Raw genomic sequence first — 23,676 nt, forward strand, 5'->3', positions numbered from 1 at the left:
AAAAACTCGTAAAATGGGTACGAACATGGGCACATGCAACTACGCATTAAAATACGCGGGTATGGGCACGAATACGGGTACTTTAGTACCCACCTCGCCCTATACCAACACTATTTATATTTATATATTTTTATATTTATTATTATAAACATATATATGTTTATCAATTTTATTGAATACATATGTATTAAACTTGTATGCATTTCAATATAAGCGTTTGTTTATTTGTTAATTCAATAATAACATTATTGAATTATTTTTAATATTGTCAAAAACTTAAAATGACAAGATAAATTATAACTGATCGATAATATTTTATCAGAAATATGGGTAAATAGGCATGGGTATGGATACTTAGCTACCCATAGGGTACGAGCACGAGTACAAATGTTGGGGCCTACGTGAGTATGAGCTCGGATACGGAGATTATTTCAAACTGCGGGTATGGGGACGAGTACTATGGTACCCTGCCCAAACCCTATCCATTGTCATCCGTACGAGCAAGGTTCCATGATACATACCTTTCTTGACATGTGCTAGAAAATATCATACCATAATGAAATTTATCGATCATTTCTTCAGTAGAATACATAGATATAATATCCTGGATGTGGACAAATATTGTTTTATTCCCCGTGATCAAAATAAAAACAAAGACTTGGGAGGGAAATGTGTAACCCATAAATTTTTCTTTAAGAAAAAGGAATAGGAAATAAAAGGTAAAAAGGATTTTAAAAAGTTATATAGAGAAGCCCAGAGATACACAACTACACGTTAGCCCAATAAAGGAACGACCATAAGAAGCGGGACCTGGAAGACATGTGTAAAAAGTAAAACGAATTGGTCTTCTTGAGAAGCGTCATCATGAGGTGCATTAAATTCCACCCGCACATTTTTTTACCTAAACACTCAAAGTGTTTAGAAGTTATTGACGTTTGGATGTCTTAGAGCATCACATATGAATAGGCGTGTTCTTTAGCAAACTATTCGCCTTTTTCATAAATGACCTTAGTTAAGTGACTCACCCCTAGATGAGAGACTCTCCCCTGACTGAGGGACTCTCCCTTAACTGAGGGACCCACCTTTAGTTATGAGACTAGCCTAGTGAGCATGACCGTCGTTGGCTAGAGAAACTAGTAAGGGCCGAGGGGTACACTCTGAGAGTTTTAAAACACTATGCCCTTAGAAAATATCTCGTGCTTGAGGGACTATGTAATGTTATATTTGCGGGTGCCTTAAACTAGGACGCCCTCGTCCATGAGTCGCGTCTCCTGGGTGATGTCCCAGAGACCCACCTAGATGTAACCCTAACGTATGAGCCAAGAAATGAGGAGTCTCCACTGACTCCTGAAATATAGGTGGTCAATAAACTTCCTCTAAGAAGGGGGAGTGGTTGATGCCTCTAAGGGTGATTCAAACCCAAGGTCCAAGAGACCTCTATAAATACCTCTTCCCTAAGGGAGAAAGGACATGCCCTAAGTGATACACATTCTCTACACATCATATAGCACAATGCTTATTTCAATTTTACCACACGCTTGCCACCAAGCGTCCTCGATCATTAGCGGATCCTCTCACCACACATTAGCATGTCTCATAAGCTACCCCAAAACACCATCATACAGGTCTTCTCGCCACCATGACAATCCCTAACCATCATATTGTGTTATAAACCTACTAAGGTCTTAGAGTTTCCCTGCTCTTGCAGGGGGAACACACACACTTGTACTTTTTAACCAGTACGAAAGTCAAGGTGGAGAACCGTGGAGACTGATTTTAAAACCAATTAAGAGAATTCGCTAAAATGAATTGCATTTGACATAAATGTAGTGTGTTCCAAGAAACACAATTCTTCCCGGAGAAGCACAGTGCACTCATATCTTTTTTCCCCTAAAATGAAGTGTGTTTAAGGGAAATGTAATGTGTTTCCCTTGACACGTATAAAAGGCACTTTTAAACCCTTTTTGGCTATGAATTTTTTTGAAAGAAATGGTAACCCTAGTCACAGAGACTTAGAGAGGAAAGAATAGAAATTTCTAAGAACCGTTGTTCTTCGAATTGACAGACCTTTGAAGATATCTAATGGAATTAGGAGAAACTTGCAAACACCTTGAGTTTATCTAATTCATATATTGAGAGTTGAAGACATTCATAAATACACGAGGGTAAAAAATATGTATTATTCTTGAGAATTTGGAAGACTATTTCTTTTAACTCGTCTTGTAATCTCTTGTAATAACTTTTGAAGTATAGTAAATTAGAGAGCTCCTCTCTCCTTTAAAGTAGATCAATTTGATCAAACTGAGAAAATAAATCATTTGTGTTCTCATCTATCATCTTATTCTTGCTCTTGTTGATTTGCTTACACTATTTAAAAAATTGAATAATATTTTTTGAAACTATTTATTTTAGTTGTTATTGTTCTTTGTGGCACACATCAAAGGTCTTGATGTGGTAAAATATTATTGTATTTCAAAATAATTTGCATTCATTTAAACTCTTATTTACCCCACTATAAGAAATGTTGGATGTTGCTGGAGGATTGTGCGAGGTGGTAATCACCCATCAGAAAAAAACGTTCGTTGGGTGCTATTCACTTCGCAATATCAAATAAATTAAAAAAACGACACCTTGCAACTAATGGGGGAGTTTCAAATTTTTTTAAAACTAGTTTGCAGGGTGAGAAACACTTCAGAATTTTTTTGGGGGAATTTGACCAAACAATTTAATATTCTGTCAAGAAGCAGATGTCCGTTATGGTCACTTTTTTAATGTGCGGAGTTGTTAGGTGAATGTCACTCTGCAACTTTCAACGGTCAAAAACTTGTGGCGTGAAAATCACCGTACACACCTCAACATTTACATTAAGTTGCGGTGTGATTTTCACTTAACCATGTTGTTTATATATTTCTCAAAAACCACATTATTCTTATTTCAGAACCATTGTCATTATAAAACCTCACACAACACTCTCTCATTCTCAACGCCCTCTCTCATATACAACCCTTCCTCTTTTCTCATACGCCGCCCAAAACAAAAAAAAATCAATACTTACTCATTTTTCTATTCAGATTCCGTCAAGGCTTTAGTATTAGATTTGGATTTTGTGCAATTTTGTTTTTAATTTGATTTTTTTCTCATTTTTTTAAAAGGTACACATTTTAAATTTGGGTTGTGGTAGCTGGTTTAGAAAAATATTTGTTGTTTTTATGTACTAGTTGTTTGATTTGTATGGAAAAAAAGATCACACTTTAAATAAATATTTTTATTATAAAATAAAATAGAATAATAGGAGTGATGTTAAACATAAATATAAAAAATTTATATTATTTATAAATTATGTTATAAAAAGAGGTAGAAAATGTAATGATATATTTTATTTGTTAATAAAAGAATAAGGAAAAATTAGAAAAACATAATAAATAAAATAATATATTATTTTTCCTTTTTAATGTTTATTTTTATTAACTATAACAGGTTTTAAAAAACTAATTTAATAAATGAATATTTAAGTGAAATCAATTAAATAAAATATTTGTACAATATATTTGGTTTTTAAATTAAGTGAAATCAATTAATTTGTATAATATATAAAATATTTTTAATTAATTTTGAATTTAAATATTTTTAACTTTTTTTGAATTTAAATATTTTAATTAATTCTCTATTTAAATATTTTATTTAATTTTGAATTTAAAATTTTATTGACTACAAATTATTTATTATTATATTTATATTATATAACTATTAAAATAAATATTTGTAACAATATAAATATAATAATTTTTTTAATATCATAAAAGTTGCGAGATGTTTTTCACCTTACAAACATAACATATGCATTTCGATGTGTTTTACACATTAAAAAAATGATTTGTATACTGACACACTACTTCGATCACCCGGACTAGAGTGTTATGACGTGAATAACACCTAGCAATGTTGCGGCGTGATTTTAACTCGATAAAAAGTTGTGACTAACTTTTTTATGAAGTGAACATCTTAAGTTTCCTGTCGCAGAGTGCCTTTAAGAATTGCGGCGTGATTTCCACTTAGCAAAATTTCAATTTTTTTATAGTGCACTTAGATATACAAAACAATATCATTTCTAGTGAGTTCATCCATATCCATTCATGTGACATTATTAAGAAGACTTTCAATACAAAGATGAGTTTAGTAGTAGTGCATAGTGAGTCTAAAAAAATAATTTATCTAATCAAAATATTTTAAAATATCAAATCATATAAATAATTTAAAATTTATAATCTGACTTGACGGAAAACATAATTGTTATTGGATTGTGTGCATCATTCATTTTCTCTACAAATAGTTGATCAACTTTACTCAAACCATCAACTTTGATATCCCTATTTGATTAAAATAAATCCTTAAAACACAAATGAATCTAACACCACATTTTAAACCCAAACTTTAAGGAACTAAACATGTATATGAATTATCTCAGTTGTAACCACCTTTTTCATAAAATGTGAAAAATTTAATTCAAACATGACACATAAATATTTGAATTTAAAAACGGAAGATGAAAGAAGTAATCGTGAGTAGAAAAAGTAGTTGTCGATGTTGATAACAGTACTATTTATAGTACGAAAATACACTGCAGGGATCAATAATAACGTACACCTACAAGGCTACAACTACATATAAAATTAACATTGCCATTAACATATACATCGTACAGAAACTCAGACATAGCCGCAGAACCAGAGTTGTTAGTTTTAATCTTCAATATGATTCACCTGCCACATGCACATGATGTGTTACGTTAGTCAAACACAACACACATGACACGGTCACCTTTAATACTGACGACGATGATGATGATGATGATGATGGTCCAACCATTTCTGCAACCTCAGCTCTCTGTAAAACCTGTCTATGAACTCCTCCGCCGCTTGGTCAACATGACACTCTTTCTCCTTTTCTGTCTCACTCGACACCGTTGTCACCTTCACGCGCCTCCTTTCATTATACACCTTCATTTTCCGGCGACTATCCTCTATTGTCGGAGATAAAAGCTTCCTCCTGCTGCTGGCACCGCGAGAGAGACGCGGTGGACTGCTGCTACAGCTGAACTGATACTCCAACGGTGATACAAAATACATGTCGTCATCACGTGGACGGCAAGAGAGCGCTTCGTGGTGCTTCACCATCACAGTATTGAGTGCTTTCCCTATGTGTTTCCCTCTCTTCATCATCTCATGCATATCATGCATAACTCGGTTACTCTTGGAGACACCGTTTTGTATCAAGAAACCTAGTAAACGCACCGTTTTGCTCACTTTCTCAATCACCACCATTGATTGGTTATTATCTATGCAAGTGATATCTTCAACTGCAACATTATTTGGCAAACACCACTTTGTTTCTGTGTCCAGTTTCATCGATCTGTAACAGTATGTCACTAACAGGTTTTTAAGAGAAGAGTGTTGGTTTTGTGAGGGAAGAACTCTGAATTTAAGGGAAAGAAAAAGGTAGGATAAGGGCAGAGAAAGAGAAGTTTGTTTAATGTTGCTGTTTTAGTTGATATGATAGGTACTGAATTGTAATCATGACAGTTTCATTGTGCTTGTCCTTCTTTTTCCTTTCTTTCCTTGTTATTGGAACTTCTTTTGTTATCATTATGTTATTTTAACCTTACACTTATTGCTTTTTTATTATTTTATTTTTCTTCTGCATGCTTTTTCTGGTTGGTTGATAGTTTAATTATATGTGTCCTTGAATTTCAAAAGGGTATCTAAAATCTTGATTAGCACTGCCAACTTAAAAGTAACTCGGTAGAAATTGATTAACTTGTGAATATATATATCACCGGGGTGCAGACTTTATCACCTATATATGACCCACATATGTCTCATGGTAGTTGAAAGAAACCAAGACATATATACTCCCTCCCTCTTGGATGACTTATTTGATCTCTAGAATCCCTCGAAATGAACACATCCAAATCAGCTTTGGGAAGAATAACTTATGCTTAAAAATCACTTATATTTATAAAGATGAAGATATGATTTGTTTGACCAATTCCTCCACACCCACTAGCGTCCAATTGGGACGGTGAGATTTTGGTTATGTCTCATCCGTAAGACAGACATTGATTATGTTCCATTGCGGAATCATAAATGAAGAAGATTGTAGAAACCATGGTAGAACGAAACTTCGTAAGTGATTTGATGATGTAGTTTTTTGGATTGAAGATTGCGATCATGACGCATCTTAAATCAGAGTCATTGATTTTGAACTGATGCCGCTAATCTCCAGTACAACAGATCCGTGGGATGTCTGTATGATTAACACTCCAACACCCAAATCAGTTTAGAGTTCAAGATAATCGTAGTGTGAATGGAGATTAGAGATTGATGTTGGTTTGAGATTTGTAGCTAAGTGAAAAGTCAACGAATTGGTAATCATATATACATTGACATTACTAAGTGTCTAAAGCTTAAGCCAAAAGCTTCGACATACTGATTGTATCGACCTGTTTGGTTCGATTGACCTATAAATGAAGTTGAGGTTAAGAATTGTTTGGACGAGTCCCAGGAACAGATCTACAAGATAAGGATCAATCTCTCTTTCAAACATGTTAAGAATCTTAAAAGATCACATAACAACCTTTCAACGCAACGTCGAAGTCGACAGTTTTTAGTGTTAAGGACTTAGAATATTTTGAAATCCAAAAACTATGTGATGTTGAGATGTGTCATACCCCAATTTTACCCCTTGTTCAATAAATCAATACATGCATCACGACGTTCGCATCACTTGCATAACATAACATGCATTTCATCTCACATAATGTCTAAAATGTCAACCAGAATAAACTTTCAGATCTACGGACAGACCGATCAAACGATTTTTAAATGCACGTGAACTTAGCGGGAGAAAATTTAAAGATCGAGCTTGAAGACGTCAGTTTTAATAATATATGGTTCGCGTAATTTAACCTGACGTGCTCGTTTTATTTTTCGACTCCCTTTTCGGTCGCATTTTAATCAACCTAAGCCTATTTAATTGATCATTTTTATTTCAAAATTTGATCAAAACATGTATGTTTCCGAGAAGTTTATTTCGCGCTGATAATTTTAGTGCATTCAGTTTAATTTTTCGAGCATTTATGCGTCAGATTTTTATTCATTTTTAGTCTTTTTATTTATCTCCTTTTGTCAACGAGTTCATAAAAAATAAATAGGATTACCTATGATCTCATTTTGATTTTATTTCGATTATTTGAAATTGTTGAATTTTTAGTTGTTTTAATTATTTTGAATTTATTTCACACTAAAATCATAAAGTCATTTTAAAGTTCAATGTCATTTGGCATTCTCTCTTTTAAAGTCCATCGTCCTTTGGAAATTTCTCCAATGAATATTTTCTATCGACCTTCTAATGCCGATATTCTCCAGCAGAGTCGTCATTTGTCGTACCTCGAAAAATACGATCCTTTGCGAAGCGCATCGCATGCTCGCAGAAAAATATTTTCGAACATAGTCGCCGCCGAACTTTATTTATTTCAATGAAGGAATGGGAAAATATCAATAAAACCTTTAAGAAGAACATGATCTTCGCAAGCATATTTGGATTCGGGAGTCGATTATGCAAAGGGAAGGTATTAGCAACCCTCACATCAGTTGTATTCAACGAGAACCTTTTAGTATAAATTGTGATTTGAATTTTAGCTTAAATTAATTGTCTTCTTCGAATAAATTAAAAGAAAAAAGAGAAAAGAAAAGAGGTCGCAAAAAGTTTTTTTATTAATGTGCCTGACAAGATTGCGGGTCTTGTTCCTACGTAGGTGCGATGGAGAACTCAAGGCATACATAGTTCTGAGTAGTAAAATGTTTTGTTTGTTGGTCGATTTTAGCGAAAGTTATTTTGTGTAAGTCGACGAAAAATATTAGTTACCCAAAACAGGTAAAGAACGGACATTTGCATCATATTGAATGGATTTACAAATCAACATTTACGGGAAAACGTCACTTATCTCAACTCAACATGATTGTGGACAAAACATTTTCTGACATCGTCTCGAAACAAAATACCTTTCGTTCTTGAAAAGGTTTTGAAGATCAATCGCATGACGGCGAGAAAAGAGTTTGATTGATTGGGTATGTTTTAGAAGTGAATGATAGATGTTTGATAAGAACACGATATGAGCCTTGGGATCAATCATTCGTGGTTCCACCAGAATACTAGATTTCAACGGTTCTTTTTCATTCAAGGATTTTTTAGAAAATTGTTTGATGGACGACGAACGCTTGATAAGAACAAGGCAAATGCCTTGGAATCAATTGTTCAAGGACTGCACTAGAATGCTAGACTCCGTCGGTCATTTTTAGTCCAAGTTCATTAAGTGTTTTAAGAGCGAAAGAAGTAATAAGCGGTTACCCAAAGACGTGCGCCTCAGGACCAATTAGTCGAGGGTTTCACTAGAATGTTAGACTCCAACGATCATCTTCTTTTGCGTTTGTTAAGAAAAAAGGTTTTAATGTTATGTTTGATTTGTGAAATGGTTGAAAATGAATGGAAAATTGTTTGAATAAAATTTGAAATGATTAAAAATTGATTTTTTTTTGAAAATATGGTGAAAAGAGTTTGAAATTGAATTTGTTAGTGAAATAGAATGAAATGTTAGTGAAATTGAACATAATTATGTACATGTGTACATGTATGAAATGGATGTGAATTACCTAATTTAATGAGTAAACATGATGAGAACGATTAAAAATAATAATTAAATAATTCACTAAGCAAAAGATTTTAATCAACTAATCAAATAAACATTTAATCTATTAATTAATTATTAATCTAAATAAATTAATTAAATTAAAAAAAAGGAATGTAAAAATAATTGGACAGAGGTGCAAACATTAAAAGTGAATTGGGCCCAACCCAAAATAAAATACTAAAACCCTAATTAAAAAATAAAATAAAATGATAATAATAATTAAAACAAAAACAAAAATAAAATAAAAATAAAAACTAATTAAAAAAAATTAGCAGCGAAAAGTGGAATTTCTTTCGAACCAAATGATCAAGTTTTTTCTTTTTAAAAAAATAAATCAATCACAACCAATCATACTACGACATGTGTCAATGAAATAATAAAATAGAAAAGCATAAAAAGAAAAATGCTACTCATTATTTACTTTCCCCTTCATCATTCACCTTCACTCATCTCTTGAAAATGCAGACCAAACTTTTTCTTTCAAAATCGCACACCTCCATAAATCAAACGATCATCAAGCACATCACTCAATTTCAGTAACAAAGCAATAAAAGGTGAAAGAGTAAAACGACATCATGAAAGAGGATAAAAAAGAACACCGATTGGGAAAAGGACAAGTGACAACATGGATTTGATCTTCGACGAAGATCGTAGCAGATGCTTTGATATGGCGGTGGCGAGTGCGTCGTAATGTTTTCTTATTCACGTGCGTTGTCGGCTTGTGTTGGAGAAAAAAAAGAGGTTTGTTGTTGTTGTTGACCGCACGAATGACGGAGGATGCACTTGCATTCCACAAGGAACTCTCGAACGAAAGTTAGAATGAATGCAAAATGTGGCACAAACTCAAATGAAAAACGAAGGCTCTCACCAATTTCCCTTTGCAAAAGTACTTGATCCTGCGATTAATAATGTATCCAAGAGTCTCATTGACCTAATGATCATCCATATAATTGGACTTTCAATCTTGTTCAATCATGACAATTATCTTGCTTTTCCTCAGTTTTATCATCTTAGGTTGATCAATCCCTAATTTGATGAACTTGTGTATGTATTGTTGAAGATAACCTACATCATGAAACATAATACTTTTTCCGACACTTCTCAGATATGAAACATTAATAATAATCAACACACTTTTATCAATTAAAAGAAACACTACAAGTTAACCTCCTTGGTAACACAATCCATCTTGCTTGCCATATAGTCAAAGCAATAAGGAGATGTCACATGTATTATGCCATAAGCCTCCATAAATGAGATCCTATACTCTCTTCATAGAGTCAAGACATCTATCCTGCAAGATCAATGAATAATGTTAGGTACCCAATCTTCATTGAGTCCTTGATGATTAATGAAACCTTTATTTTATTTAGGTAACCATTGAAAGGCTCCTTTGGGAACAAAAAATCTCATAATTTGCACTTTGCAATAGTGTGACCCTTTTTGCAACAATAATGACAACACAAGTTATGACAATATGAAATTTTACTATTAGGACCACTTTCAACAAAGTTATACCTTCAATAAGGATTATGAGAAGACATATCATATTTAGACGTATCAGTAGAAAAAGTAACCTTAGGTTGCAAAGCCTTATCCAACTTGGCTTTAAGAGTTCTTGACTCCTTTTGCCAAATGTGACAAGTTTCACAACCAAACCATGAAGGTTTGTCATCCTCACTCATATCTTTTAGAATATCTAGCATAAACCGCTTTAGAGCTTCCATATTCTTTTCATTTTCCAAAATTTTAGCTTCTAAATAAGAAAAGATCCTTTTATTTGAAGTTCGCTTTTTGAAAGCATTTATGGCTTGTCTTTCTAGATTTTTCAAAAGATTCTTGTAATTGAGAATAAGATAAGTCATGAGTAGTATCAAGCTTAGAGTGACTTACAACCTTTTTCTTCTTCTTTCCATTTTCCATGAGGAAAATCTGGTCCGATTCTACACTTGAAGTTGAGCTTTCATCACTTGAGGAATCACTCCCGCTCTCCCAAGCAACATATACTTTCATAGACATGCTAGATCTCATATGATGGAGTTTCTCATTATCTTTTATCTTCATAGGACACTCCGGCCTATAATGAACCGCTTTACCATAATTATAGCATGAACTTCTAGGATTACCCTTCTTATTCTCACCTTCCTTTGAGGAGTTAGATAGCCTTCTTGATTTACTTTGGTTATTTTTTGAGTACTTATCTCCATACTTCCACATGTATCAATTAAACTTTTTGATGAATAAACTCATATCTTCTTCATCGGAATACTTGCCATCTTTTATTTCATAATCACCTTGCTCATTATGTGAGGACTTTGAGCTTGAAGTTGTTAGAGAAATAGACTTGTTTTCTTCCATCTTGTCTTTTCTTTTCTCCTTCTTTGCCTTCATCTTGTGCTCTTTTTCGTGTTTTTCCAAACAAGAGAGTTCTTGCTCATGTTCTTCCAATTTTCCAAACAAAGTAGTAAGATCAAGTACTTTAAGATCATTCACCTCTTTGATAACAGTGATCTTGGATTTCCATTCCCTATTAAGACATCTCAAAACCTTATTAGTAGCAATATCATTGGAAATAGGCTAACCTAGAGCATTCAACCGATTAATAAGATGTGTGAACCTCTTTTGCGTTTCGGCAATGGTTTCACCATACTTCATACGAAAATGTTCAAACTCTTGATTCAGTATGTTGATCCTAGCTTGTTTGACCTTATTAGTTCCCTCATGGGTAACTTCTAACGCGTCCCACATAGCCTTGGCAGTTTCATAATGGAAAAGACGGTAAAATTCATCAAAACTGACAACATATATGAGATTATTTTGTGCTTTCCAATTGTAAGACCATAATTTCTTATCATTATCATTCCATTGATTTTCCGATTTTGGTACGATGACACCTTCACCATTGGTCATAGTAATTTCATGAAGACCATTGATGATGACGTCCCATACACCCTTAACAACCGAGTTGATATGGATACATATACAAGCTTTCCAATAGTCATAATTTTCTCTGGTGAAAGTTGATGGTCTATTGTACGCCCCTTTAGGTTTGGTAGCCATTACCTAATAAGAAAATCTTAAGCACATAATTAGCCGGAGCTCATGATACCACTTGTTAGACAATAAGCCTAGATCTAGAGGGTGGGGTGAATAGATCCCAAGTAAAAAACTTGACAAAATTAGGTTTTAAAAGTTTATGGCGCAGAAGCAAGTTACAAATATCCCGGATAAAAAATCGTCTACCCGTACCCGCTATCAAAAAGCTCAGATATGCATATTAAAGGCAATATCATGATAATGATTCAGAAATCGATCAACAACAACTAATCACAACTAGTTAAATGCTAAGTAATACATAAAAGTCTATCTCCAATTATAATTCACACAAAAATACAAGTGACGCAATATGTCGAACACTTAGTGTGTGATAAAAAATGTTTGGAATTCTATATGGTATTGTTGTTCTAGAAATCCAATCACAGCCAAATGGTTTGTGATCTACACAACAATACCAATTTCAAAACATGTTCAAAATTATGATCGAAACAAAATTGATCAAATGATCAATGCAATCGATAATTTATGAACCAAAAATAAAAGAGAGAGAGAGAGAGAGAGAGAGAGAGAGAGAGAGAGAGAGAGAGAGAGAGAGAGAGTACACAAGGATTTTTTTAGGCAGTTTCCCAATCGACCTTGCTATGGGTATGTTTGCCCTCAATTTGAATTAGAATTGAGATATTATATTATATCATACTTTGCAAATGTCCGAATACAAGATATATAGAAATCGAACCCTATAAACCCTAGACTTGATGTTGATATTACCACCTCAAAAACCCTTGATCAAAGATTGATCAAGTAACCAACAATGTCGCTTCAATTCACCGTCTCATGCTTCTTTTTTGAACGAAATCCCTTGTTCTTCAAAGCTTTCACTCGGTCGAATTAAATCCATGTGCACACTTGTTGAAAACCAAGATTTAAGAATACGATCCACCATCAAACACTACTCCTTTGCCCAAGAACCTCTCGTTCTTCAAAGACTTCACTCGATCGATCCGGATTGCATAATCTTGTCCAAAACCTTCAAATCCTAACGATCTTGAAGGAAAACCCCACCTTGGTTTTCTAATTTGAAACTCTCAGAGATCTCAACCCAATATCAACGGTACAAACAACCTAATTAGACGTTATCAACCCTAATCTACATGGCACCTAATCAAAAAATGATTATGTATAGTTTAATTGTGTCTATGCATAGAAGATAAATTGAAGATGATGTGAATGCTTTGAAATCCCGATTTCGTATAAGTTTTACTCACTAGAAACCTTACTAGACAATGATGCATGTACCAAGTGTGTGCATATATATATATATATATATATATATATATATATATATATATATATATATATATATAGAGAGAGAGAGAGAGAGAAACATGTTAGAATGCAAAAGAAATAGAAAGAAAAAACAATTTTTTAAGATTTTTTATCTATAGGTCAACCTATACAAGTCATGTGTCCACCTGTACATGTTGTGTGATGCTTATGTGTCGATCTGAAGAGGTGGCACATGAGTCAGAACGAACAGACTTCAATAATGCAACATGGGTGTCGACCTATGCATCGTATGCGTCGATCTGTAGTTGAATTTTTTTTCTCTATAAGTCGACCTATAATCATATTTGTCGACCTGTAGACATGTTTTCTTCTATAGATCGACCTGTAAAGTGTATGTTCCGATCTATAGGCAATTTCCACCCAAACATAAAGTTTTGATGCACAAAATAATTTTTTGATGCATAAATCTTCTCTAAACCATTTCCAATCATGATGTCATGCTTCCTAATGCAAAATGCACAACTAGACTCAGATGATACCGTCCAATGTACATAAACGCTAAAATATCTTAATTTTGACATCATACAAAAAATATCTAAATAAAAAGTTGCACTCACAATAACATATATACTAAAAATGTTAGAGTTAAAAATAATATTTTTGAAATATATATTACTAAAAGATATATATTATTTTCAAAATAAATACATATATATTTTATCATAACAACATCACACCTAAAAAAATTATATAATTAAATAAAAAATATATATATACATCTTTTTGGAAATATAAGTTTTTTTACTAACACTTAAAATTTCACAATATCAACACAGATCAATACCAAATACACTTAAATCTTAAAAAAGAAAAAAAAGTGTACCTTGTATAATGAACAAATCAAAATCCTACACACTTAAATTTGAAGCTCCCTTTTGGCGAAATTTGACACATTTATATGAATAAATTGATACAAGCAACACAGAAAATAAAAAATAACAAATTGATTAAGTGAATGTAAATTATAAACTAATAGAAATTAAAGTAAGACATTAATATTTATCTAATTTTAGTATTGTTGAATATTTGAAGGAAGAAGAAATGAGAGATGTTTGAAGGTTGCTAAAAAAATGGGAGAGAAGAGAGAAGTAGGATTGTTGAGAAGAAAGAGGAAATGAATTGGGACCGAGTCTTCTAGGAAGAGAAATTGCATTTATCCATGAGACTTTGCGAGGGGCACCCCAAATGGCCCAAACAATCATAATTTGCGAGGGGCATCCCCACGTGGTCCTAATGGTTATAATTTGCGAGAGGCATCTCTTAGCAAGTTACTGACGTGTTGCAGACGTGTGGAGGACTGTCATAATTTGTGAGGGGCATCCCTACGTGGCCCAAGCGGTCATAATTTACGAGGGGTGACCCCTAGCAAATTACTAACGTGTTGCAGACGCGTTGCATTCGAGTGGCAGACTTAGCAAGCATAATAATTGTAGTTTGTGGCTGATTTGACTTCACAGTCACATTTGATGAGGGGTTACCCCTCGCAAACTGAACAAATAGATTTTGCTAGGGGCTAACTCTCGTAAATAATGACATTTGTCAGCACAATAAATTCTATTTTTTGTGCCATTTCATTTTGCGAGGGGTGACCCATTGCAATGTCGAATTTTAAAATTAAAAATTTTCACCAGCCATATTTGCGAGGGGTCACCCCAGTATTTTATTTATATAATATTTTTTTAATGTTTTGAGCTTTGTGAGGGGTTTAAATCCAAACAACATAGTTTCTTTAGTGATGAATGTTACCCCTTGCAAAATCCGTCAACTATACAAGATTTTTCTTATAATACGCCATCTATGTGTTTGTGTCTTTCAGAAAAAAAAATCAAAATAGTTATTAAACATAATATTAAAAAGAACAAAATCATATAAAACTACGTTGTAGATATCATATTTAGTGTAAGAATAATATTTTTCTAATATCATATTTGAACGCTTCATAATTTTCAACCGCTATTCAAACCTATATAAAAGAGTGACAAATATGCATTTAATATCGACTTCAGATTCTTTTTTACCTCAAATTTAATAGGATTGATATTAAAAATATTAATCATTATTATTATAGGTCTATTTAATTAAAAACAATCAATCTTATGATATACTCTCTAGAATAAAGTGATCTAATTCAATTTTTTAATTAATATTATTTTTATCATACTCAATATTTAATAATGAATATTTTGATAAAAAAAATATATTTTTTAGTATATATATGTGAAATGATCGATTGAATAATTTATTATGAAACAGAAAGAATATTTACTATTTATTTTCATTATGGATCAGTGCGTAAATTTTATTCATTATTTTTATAAAAAAATATTTAATAAAAAATAACCAATCTCTTGTATTGAACAAGCAATATTCCTTATTATTGAAGAAACTAAGTATTAAAATTTGACATAATGTTTGGATACATAATTATTTTATTTTTTCTATTTGGACAATGAAAATCGATAATTTAATCTTCAAAAATAGGCAAAATAGATGGTTCAATGGTAGACTGTCTACTTGATTTCGTTGGTATAACCTCCTTAATTTCATTAGATAAGATTTTTCCATATACTTACCATTTTGAGTTACTAAATTTTAGATTTAATACAGTTTCTTTTCTACATTCATTTTCTCTGTTATTTTATTTTATTTCATTTTTTGTTGTTGTTACCAAAATAGTGATAATTTAAATATAGAAAGAAAAGGTCAACGAAGCAGTGTCGTGAAGTTAAAAAAGTAGCTGTTAAAAACCCATTAACTTACACCTACAACTCTACAATTACATGTTAAAGTTAAAATCAACATCAACACAGTTTCATCATCAACTGTACACAAACTCAGAAACAGCTTTAATAGTGATGATGGTGATGATGGTCCAACCATTTCTGCAACCTCAGTTCTCTGTAAAACCTATCAATAAACTCCTCCGCCGCTTGATCAACATGAAACTCTTTCTCCTTTTCCGTCTCCCTCGACACCGTCGTCACCTTCACGCGCCTCCTTTCAATGCCGGTTTCACCACACACCTTCATACCCCGGCGACTATCCTCCTTTGCCGGAGATAAAAGCTTCCTCCTGCTGCTGGCACCGCGAGAGAGACGAGGTGGACTGCCGCTACAGCTGAACTGATACTCCAATGGTGACACGAAGTACATGTCAGCATCACGTGGACGGCACGAGAGTGCTTCGTGGTGCTTCACCATCACAGTGTTGAGTGCTTTTCCTATGTTTTTTCCTCTCTTCATCATCTCATGCATGTCATGCATAACTCTGTTGCTCTTAGAGACACCGTTTTGTATCAGGAAACCTATTAAACGCACCGTTTTGTTCACTTTCTCTGCCACCACGGTTGATTGATTATCCATGCAAGTAATGTCTACGACATTATTTGGAAGGCACCACTCTGTTTCTGTGTCCAGTTTCATTTCATTGACGTTGCTAGAGAATATTGGAGAGAAGAGGGTTGGTTTTGTGGGGGAAGAGTTATGAATTTAAGGAAAGAAAAAGGGAAAAGAAAGAGAGGAAGAGAACGTAGGTTTAATGTCGCTGTTTTGGATATTGACATGTAATAGGTAGTGTGAACTATAATCATGACCATTTCATTGTGCTTGTCCTTCTTTTGCTATATTCTTTTTAAATTTTCTATTTTTCTTTTGGCATGCTTTTCTTTGTTAGTTGATAATTTATTTAAATGTGACATTCAACAAAGTCCCCTTGTTGCTGCTAAAATTTCAAACGGTTAACAAAAAAAAAAAATCAATTTTTTTACTCAAATAATTCACATTTTCAATTTTATTCTCAAATTAATTTAGATATTAAAAAAAATTCTAATCTACCACAATTTCAAATAAAAAGAATTTAGAACCTACCACAATTTCAAATAAAAAGAATTTAGAACGCATAACCAGCGCCAATGAATTGACACTTTCATAGTAAAATTAAAGGGTGACGTCAATTGAATGGACAATTCCATTTAATCTAGTTAGTGTATTATGTTTTAAGTGATGACGTCAGTTGAATTGACACCTATGTGCATTATTAAAGGGTGGCGCAAATTCAACTAGCAACAAAGTGTGATTTTTTATATAAAAATAATAAATTATATAAAAAATAAAAAATAAACATTAATATATAATTTAAAATACTTTTACAGACAATAATGAGGACAATCAGGTTGGTCATACCGACCATCGGTTCCATACTCCCTAGGCACCCTAAATTGTTGCATCCGCGGTTGATTCATCCCGTGTGTTTGAGGATTTGAGGTCCCAAGAAACATCACCACATTCCCTAATAAATTCTAGCATTTCTATGTAGTCTTGTGTATGCAATGATGCACTGCCGTAAATGAGTTTGTCACCCATGCCAAAGTAGTTAGGTTGTGTTGATGGGCTTATTGGTGTACGACCTAGACAAATCAATGAGGGCATGAGTGCGAATGATTCGTTGGAGAAAGGAAGAAATAGTTGTTGTGGTGTTTGGCCACCCTATATTTGTTGCATGTCTTGGTGATGTTACATTTTGGCGTTTTGGCTATGGTAGGAGGAAATGTTTGTGTTATATGTTCCTTGCGTGTTTTGGTTATAATAGGATGATGTGTTGAGGGCATATGAATGTTGGGTGTGTTGATCTTGTTGGTGGTGGTATGAAGTAGGCTCTTGGTATTGTGGTTGGATGTTTGAAATGTACTAGTTGTGTGTTTGAGTGTCTGTTGGCCAGTAATTTGGTTGGGTTGGGGGTGGTAAATAAGTGGTCTAATAATTTTATGGGGGATTAGACGATGAAACTTCTTGTGTGTGAGTGGTTTCGTGCGGGTCGTATAAATACCTATCTTCGAAGACAAACTCAATTACAACCGATCTGTACCAAGCCATATAAGTATTAGATGGTTTAGTTTCGATTGACATCACAACGTCAAGTAAGACTAGTTGAGTACGGTGCCTCCATTTACGACTCTCAGATTTAGTGAAGTCCTTCCAATTGTCAAAGGCCCATTGGTCATTTATTATTTTTATATAAAAAAAGTTACACACCGTTGCTAGTTAAATTGGCGCCACCCTTTAGCAATGCACACAGGCGCCAATTTAACTGGCTCCACCACTTAAAGCACAACACACTAGCATCAATTAGATTGACTAGACTAGATGGAGTCGCCAATTCAATTGACGACACCCTTTAATTTTACAGTGAAGGCACAAGTTCATCTGACGCTAGCTCTGCGTCCAAAAAAATTTATTTGAAACTGGGGTAGATTGAGATTTTTTTTGAAACCTGGGTTAGTTTGGGAATTAAAATGAAAATGTGGATTATTTGGGTAAAAAATTCACAAAAAGCTTCTCAACACTTGTAGACTTTAAAATAAGCTTCTTTATTTATTAGTGTCATGAGACTAAATTTGTATTCGACATTACAGGTTGTCTCATACATTTTGTGGCTTCTAGAGGAAAATCTTAAATATTACAGGATCATAGATTGAGAGATAGTGGGGTATGATGACACACAACTTTACCATTTATTTTACTCGATTTTCGCATATATTTTGTGTCATTTGTATCACTTTTGCTTTGTTATACTGGTATTACTTGATGTATTTCAGGTACTCATTAGTTAGTATCTCGGCATAGAAAAACAAAGAAAAATAGCAAAAACGTCGAAAGAATACCAAGTTCACACTGATATGATAGACTCAGCCAAGCCATGACGCACATCATATGCCCTTTATATTCAGACCGTCAGCCAGCGAAGCAAAAAGCAAGGAGCGCATGTTCAGACACCATGACGTGCAGACCGTTACCCTAGTGATTGCCGTCATGGACCCACATTCCAGATGACTCAGTCAAAGGGCTGTGATGGGCAGACAGTCACCTCAGTGACGCTAGTCATGACGGTCTGGCCCCGAAAAATCGCCAAGTTTCTAGAACAGTTTTGCATTTCCTCCATTTTCTCCCCACAAATTCTGCATATTTTATATCAATGAGCGAACTTCTTCATATAAATAGGACTTGTAACTCTTGATTTTGGGGGATTCAAGCTTGCACTAGCACTAAATTTAGTCTTGTAAAGCATAAATACTTCACATCGAAGTGTTTATGCAAATTATTTTCTAAACTTTTAATTAAGTTAGTTTTGTTGCTGATTTTTACTTCATGTTGATGTCTTTATTAAAATTCTGTATTGTTATTTCAAGTTCATCGTTGTACCGGATCAAAAGTCTCCCTTCAAAGCAATTTTATTTATACAAATTTGAGATTTTCTTCATTACTCGCGTTCTTTTTATTGTTGTATTTCTATTATGTATGCCATGAAAAAATGATATTTATTTATTTATTATACTATGTCAGAGTAACTAAATTGGGACCGAAATGTGAGGACTGTCATGCTGACAAAACTCATATAAATTACATGCTAAATTGATTGTAACAAGAATCAATAGATTCCGATGACCATGCGAAAGCAGGAGTATAATCAGAATCTATCGAGTGAATACCTAGGTTTTTTTGTTCTGAAAAATTTGTTTTTGAAATCAAAGCTTTACTACGACAGTAGAAACATCGAAATACTGTTTACTACTCGAAAGAGCAAAAACGGTATTGGATTTAAAATTTTCATATTTTTTATTTTTAAATAGCGAAAGCATTTTCTAATTAAATAAGAAATTACTATCTCTTAAAAAAACATTTTAACTTGTAGTCGAACGTATGAAAATAGACAACTAAGAGTTTAAAATCCAATAACGGACACGCAAAAGTGCATGGTACCCGTAACTTAGTTTTTCTACCAAAAATGATTTGCTCGTTATAATAAAATGCTGCAATTTATATGAGTAAAATAGATAGACAAAAAATCATGTTTCGGTCTTTCGTTATTAAAATTTGATTTAAACCGATTATTTTCATTTTTGCGTAAAACAAACAGTACTCATAGCCTTATATAACTCGGTAATAATAGATAGTGATACTTGTTTATTGGTTTATGTGGGATTCGACAATCTTTTATACTAAATCGATAAAGTCGTGCACTTGTGGCATATCAAGATATATGATATGAACTCTGATTTTGACATAGCTTTGGATGGTTTTAGTGTTGAAATTCCAAATTAAAACCTTATCAGTTTTATTAGCAATAACACAATCCATCCTAAAACACACATGTTTTGACGAGTGTCATTTTAAGTTAAAGTGTTCAAGACATGAATGTAAAGTTTGACGTGGCCAAAGACCTAAAGTCATTTTTTTAGTTGTTACAAACCTCACATGCTCAGGACTTTCTTCTTACCATTTCTATTGATGGATTATGTCAACATATGTCACTAGTGGAGTATCGTACTATCATGAGATACCACCTTATGATTCTCTTATTTTTTATTGACGAGATTTTCCCTATTTGTCTGTCGCAAGGTGTTTTTAGATACATTTGAGAAATATGCAATTCATTGTAGGAAGCTTTCAAACTTCAAATAGCGACATGAGATTGTTAGGGATGTCATATTTGATATTTTTTGACAGACCGAAGTATATGTGAAGAAAGAGATGCCTATGAATTTTTTGATTGACCCACATGAGTGAAGATTGACACATAGACCTCATATATTCTGATGTATGAGTGGGTTTGAGGAAAACATGTTTATGTATATTTGACTGTGATTTCTCAACTGATGAGATTGAAGACTTGAGGTTTTATTATGGGACAAACAACTCTCGAAATCGTTTCAAATAAGGTGATCAAATATGATAAAACGTGTTCCGACAATTAATATACTTTCATACATTTATCTTTGACGCTTTTGATTTCTTATATCAATATATAATTTTTAAAAAGATTGTTTTTACCATCCAATAAGAGATAGCGATTCAACTTCTTATTTATTTACCTTTTATTTATATACAATTTTATTATATATAATTTCCTCTTCATAAACAGTTTGAACTCAAGTAAACACAATTCTAAGTCCTAAACTTCACTATTCCACATTTTTTATTGACTTAGTTGGGGAAAGTATTTGCAGGTTATATTCTACGGTTGAAAACAACAAATAACAACCATCATCTAGCGATCATAGTCGCTTAGATTATTTAATATATTTTCGTTTTTTATATGATAATCTATATATATATATATATATATATATATATATATATATATATATATATATATATATATATATATATATATATATATAGGGAGAAAAGCAATACTAACTCACATATTACTCACACCATTATAAATTAATAGTATACGGAGATCGAGGTAATTCAAATGACAACTTTTTGTGATATTATATTAGGAGTGATTTTAGCTTTAGCTCTATATTATTCATATTTAATTGTCAGCTTACATGTAAAACACACACTAGTCTATGTAAAAGACGCACTTTGTTTATTTTATGATTTCCCAATGGCCTACAATCATGATTATAGTTTATATATTAAGAATTCTATTGCTTTTATTTAGTCGGTGTATCTTAATCATGTACTTATAATTAAGTACCTTTTTTTATAGATAAGTATCTAATTACTATTCAATTAATAAACACCAAATTTTTATTTTGTACTTATCGAAAATAGTCATACATTAGATTTTGTCATCATTAGTCCTATCTACCACTTTATAATTACTGAAATCATTGGATCTATTCGGGCCGATTATATTGATCATGGTCGACCACTCCAAATAAGTTATAATCTTTCTAGAATCTTCTCAACGCACGAGTATTATCCTACTAATAAATACATAGAATTCAAATCTCGGGTACATCTAATAGCTTTATGCGATTCATACTTAATAAATAATAAATTTGTTATTTCCTCTCTCATATATCTAGAGAGCGAGTCAATTCAGGTACTTAATTTCAAACTCAATTTTAATTTACTCTTCTCCCTCACATACTGTCTTATAGGTTAATCCTCTCTCTGCTACATCGGAAGCCCATATTCGCCATTACATCTGATGCTCACTGGTTCTGGTACGAAACACTGACGCCATCTGTGAAAAACAATTTATGATTCCTACGTTTTCCACAATTTCACATGTGTTACTCGATTCGTCAACTTAAAACCTTCCCATGTCAATCAATTGAGAGCATTAAAAATCGAACACGAAGATTGTCAATTCGATCCAATCAAGCTTCGTTCCAACTTTAATTTCCTGAGTTTTCGGATCCATGATTCCTACACTTCCAAGTAATGGTTGGATCCAAAGCTACTCGTTCCCCTACTACGCGAGAAACTATCTCCGCTACTGCAACTCAAGCAACAATAAATCCACCACCTCCACCTCTTGTGCAAAATGTTGTGAATCCAGAAGTAGAGGTTCCACTGCATCTAGACATGGTCTAGGCTCAATAGATACCTGGATATATCCAAAAGCCTCATGTTGAACCTTCGATTCCACCTCCAGTTTCACAACCCGAAGCTTTACCCGACTTCCAACTACTGTGAGCTAACCTTAGAGGTGCCCCCGAGTTGCTGAACAACATGTACAACATTGTTTAATAACAGAATTCGCTAGTAATAGAAGAAAGGTTGCTTCGCCTCGAAGAAATCCTCAACAATGCTCATCCACAAATAAACACCGCTCAAGAGGTTGTATCAAGGATAACTCAAACAGTCATCCCCAGGTTGACCAAAACGAAGAAAAATGAAGTTCTTAAGTCGAAGAACTAGTATAGGAACAAAAAACACCAAAGTCATCTCCAAAGTTCTGAGGGAGATCCTGTTAAACTGATATACAATTTTCATATTATTTCAATCGTGTATTACAAGGAGGGAATAGGTTATATTTATATACATAGAAAACCTATTTTTAATTATAAGTAAATCATAATAATTATAGCCAAATCATGGTAATTAACAATTAATAACTATATTCCTATTATAGTTCCTAAAATCTTGATAACAGCTAACGCCAACACTCCCCCTCAAGTTGGTGCATAGAGATCTCGAATGGCCAACTTGTCAAGTGCGTTGTAGAAGTCTCTGCTACATATAGCTTTTGTGAGTATATCTGCTAATTGATCTTCAGATTTAACAAATGGAAATTGAATTATCTTGGTCTCCAAATTTTGCTTAATGAAGTGTCGATCTATTTCCACGTGTTTTGTTCGATCATGTTGAACCGGATTATGAGCAATTTCAATTGCAGACTTGTTGTCACAAAAAAGGTTCATCGCATTGTTCGGAGCAAAGCCAATTTCAATTAATAATCTTCGAAGCCAAAGAAGCTCACAAAGACCTTTAGCCATCCCGCGAAACTCTGCTTCAGCACTTGATAATGCTACAACCTTTTGTTTCTTACTTTTCCATGTAACCAAATTTCCTCCAACAAATGTAAAATAGCCTGAGGTGGATTTTCTGTTCGTGATATCTCCTGCCCAGTCAGCGTCTGTATAACCTTCAACTTGTACATGATTATTCTTTGTGAACATCAAGCCTTTTCCAGGCGAGGACTTCAAGTACCGCATGATTCGAATTACCGCGTCCATGTGATCTTTGCTCGGGTTGTGCATCAATTGACTTACTACACTTACCGCA

At 33.3% G+C, this 23,676-nt stretch overlaps 1 protein-coding gene across 1 annotated transcript; it reads right to left on the reverse strand.

The window, feature by feature from the left end:
• Positions 1-4,563: 4,563 nt before the first annotated feature.
• LOC127087703 (uncharacterized) lies at positions 4,564-16,659 on the reverse strand. The gene is made up of 2 exons (XM_051028639.1): positions 16,058-16,659; positions 4,564-4,893 (listed from the first exon to the last, which is right to left on the reverse strand). The coding sequence occupies exons 1-2, from the start codon at positions 16,570-16,572 to the stop codon at positions 4,821-4,823; spliced, it is 588 nt and encodes a 195-aa protein (XP_050884596.1). The 5' UTR covers positions 16,573-16,659; the 3' UTR covers positions 4,564-4,820.
• Positions 16,660-23,676: the final 7,017 nt, after the last annotated feature.

The sequence above is a fragment of the Lathyrus oleraceus genome, chromosome 5 (genome assembly GCF_024323335.1).
Source record: "Lathyrus oleraceus cultivar Zhongwan6 chromosome 5, CAAS_Psat_ZW6_1.0, whole genome shotgun sequence".
NCBI lineage: Eukaryota > Viridiplantae > Streptophyta > Magnoliopsida > Fabales > Fabaceae > Lathyrus > Lathyrus oleraceus.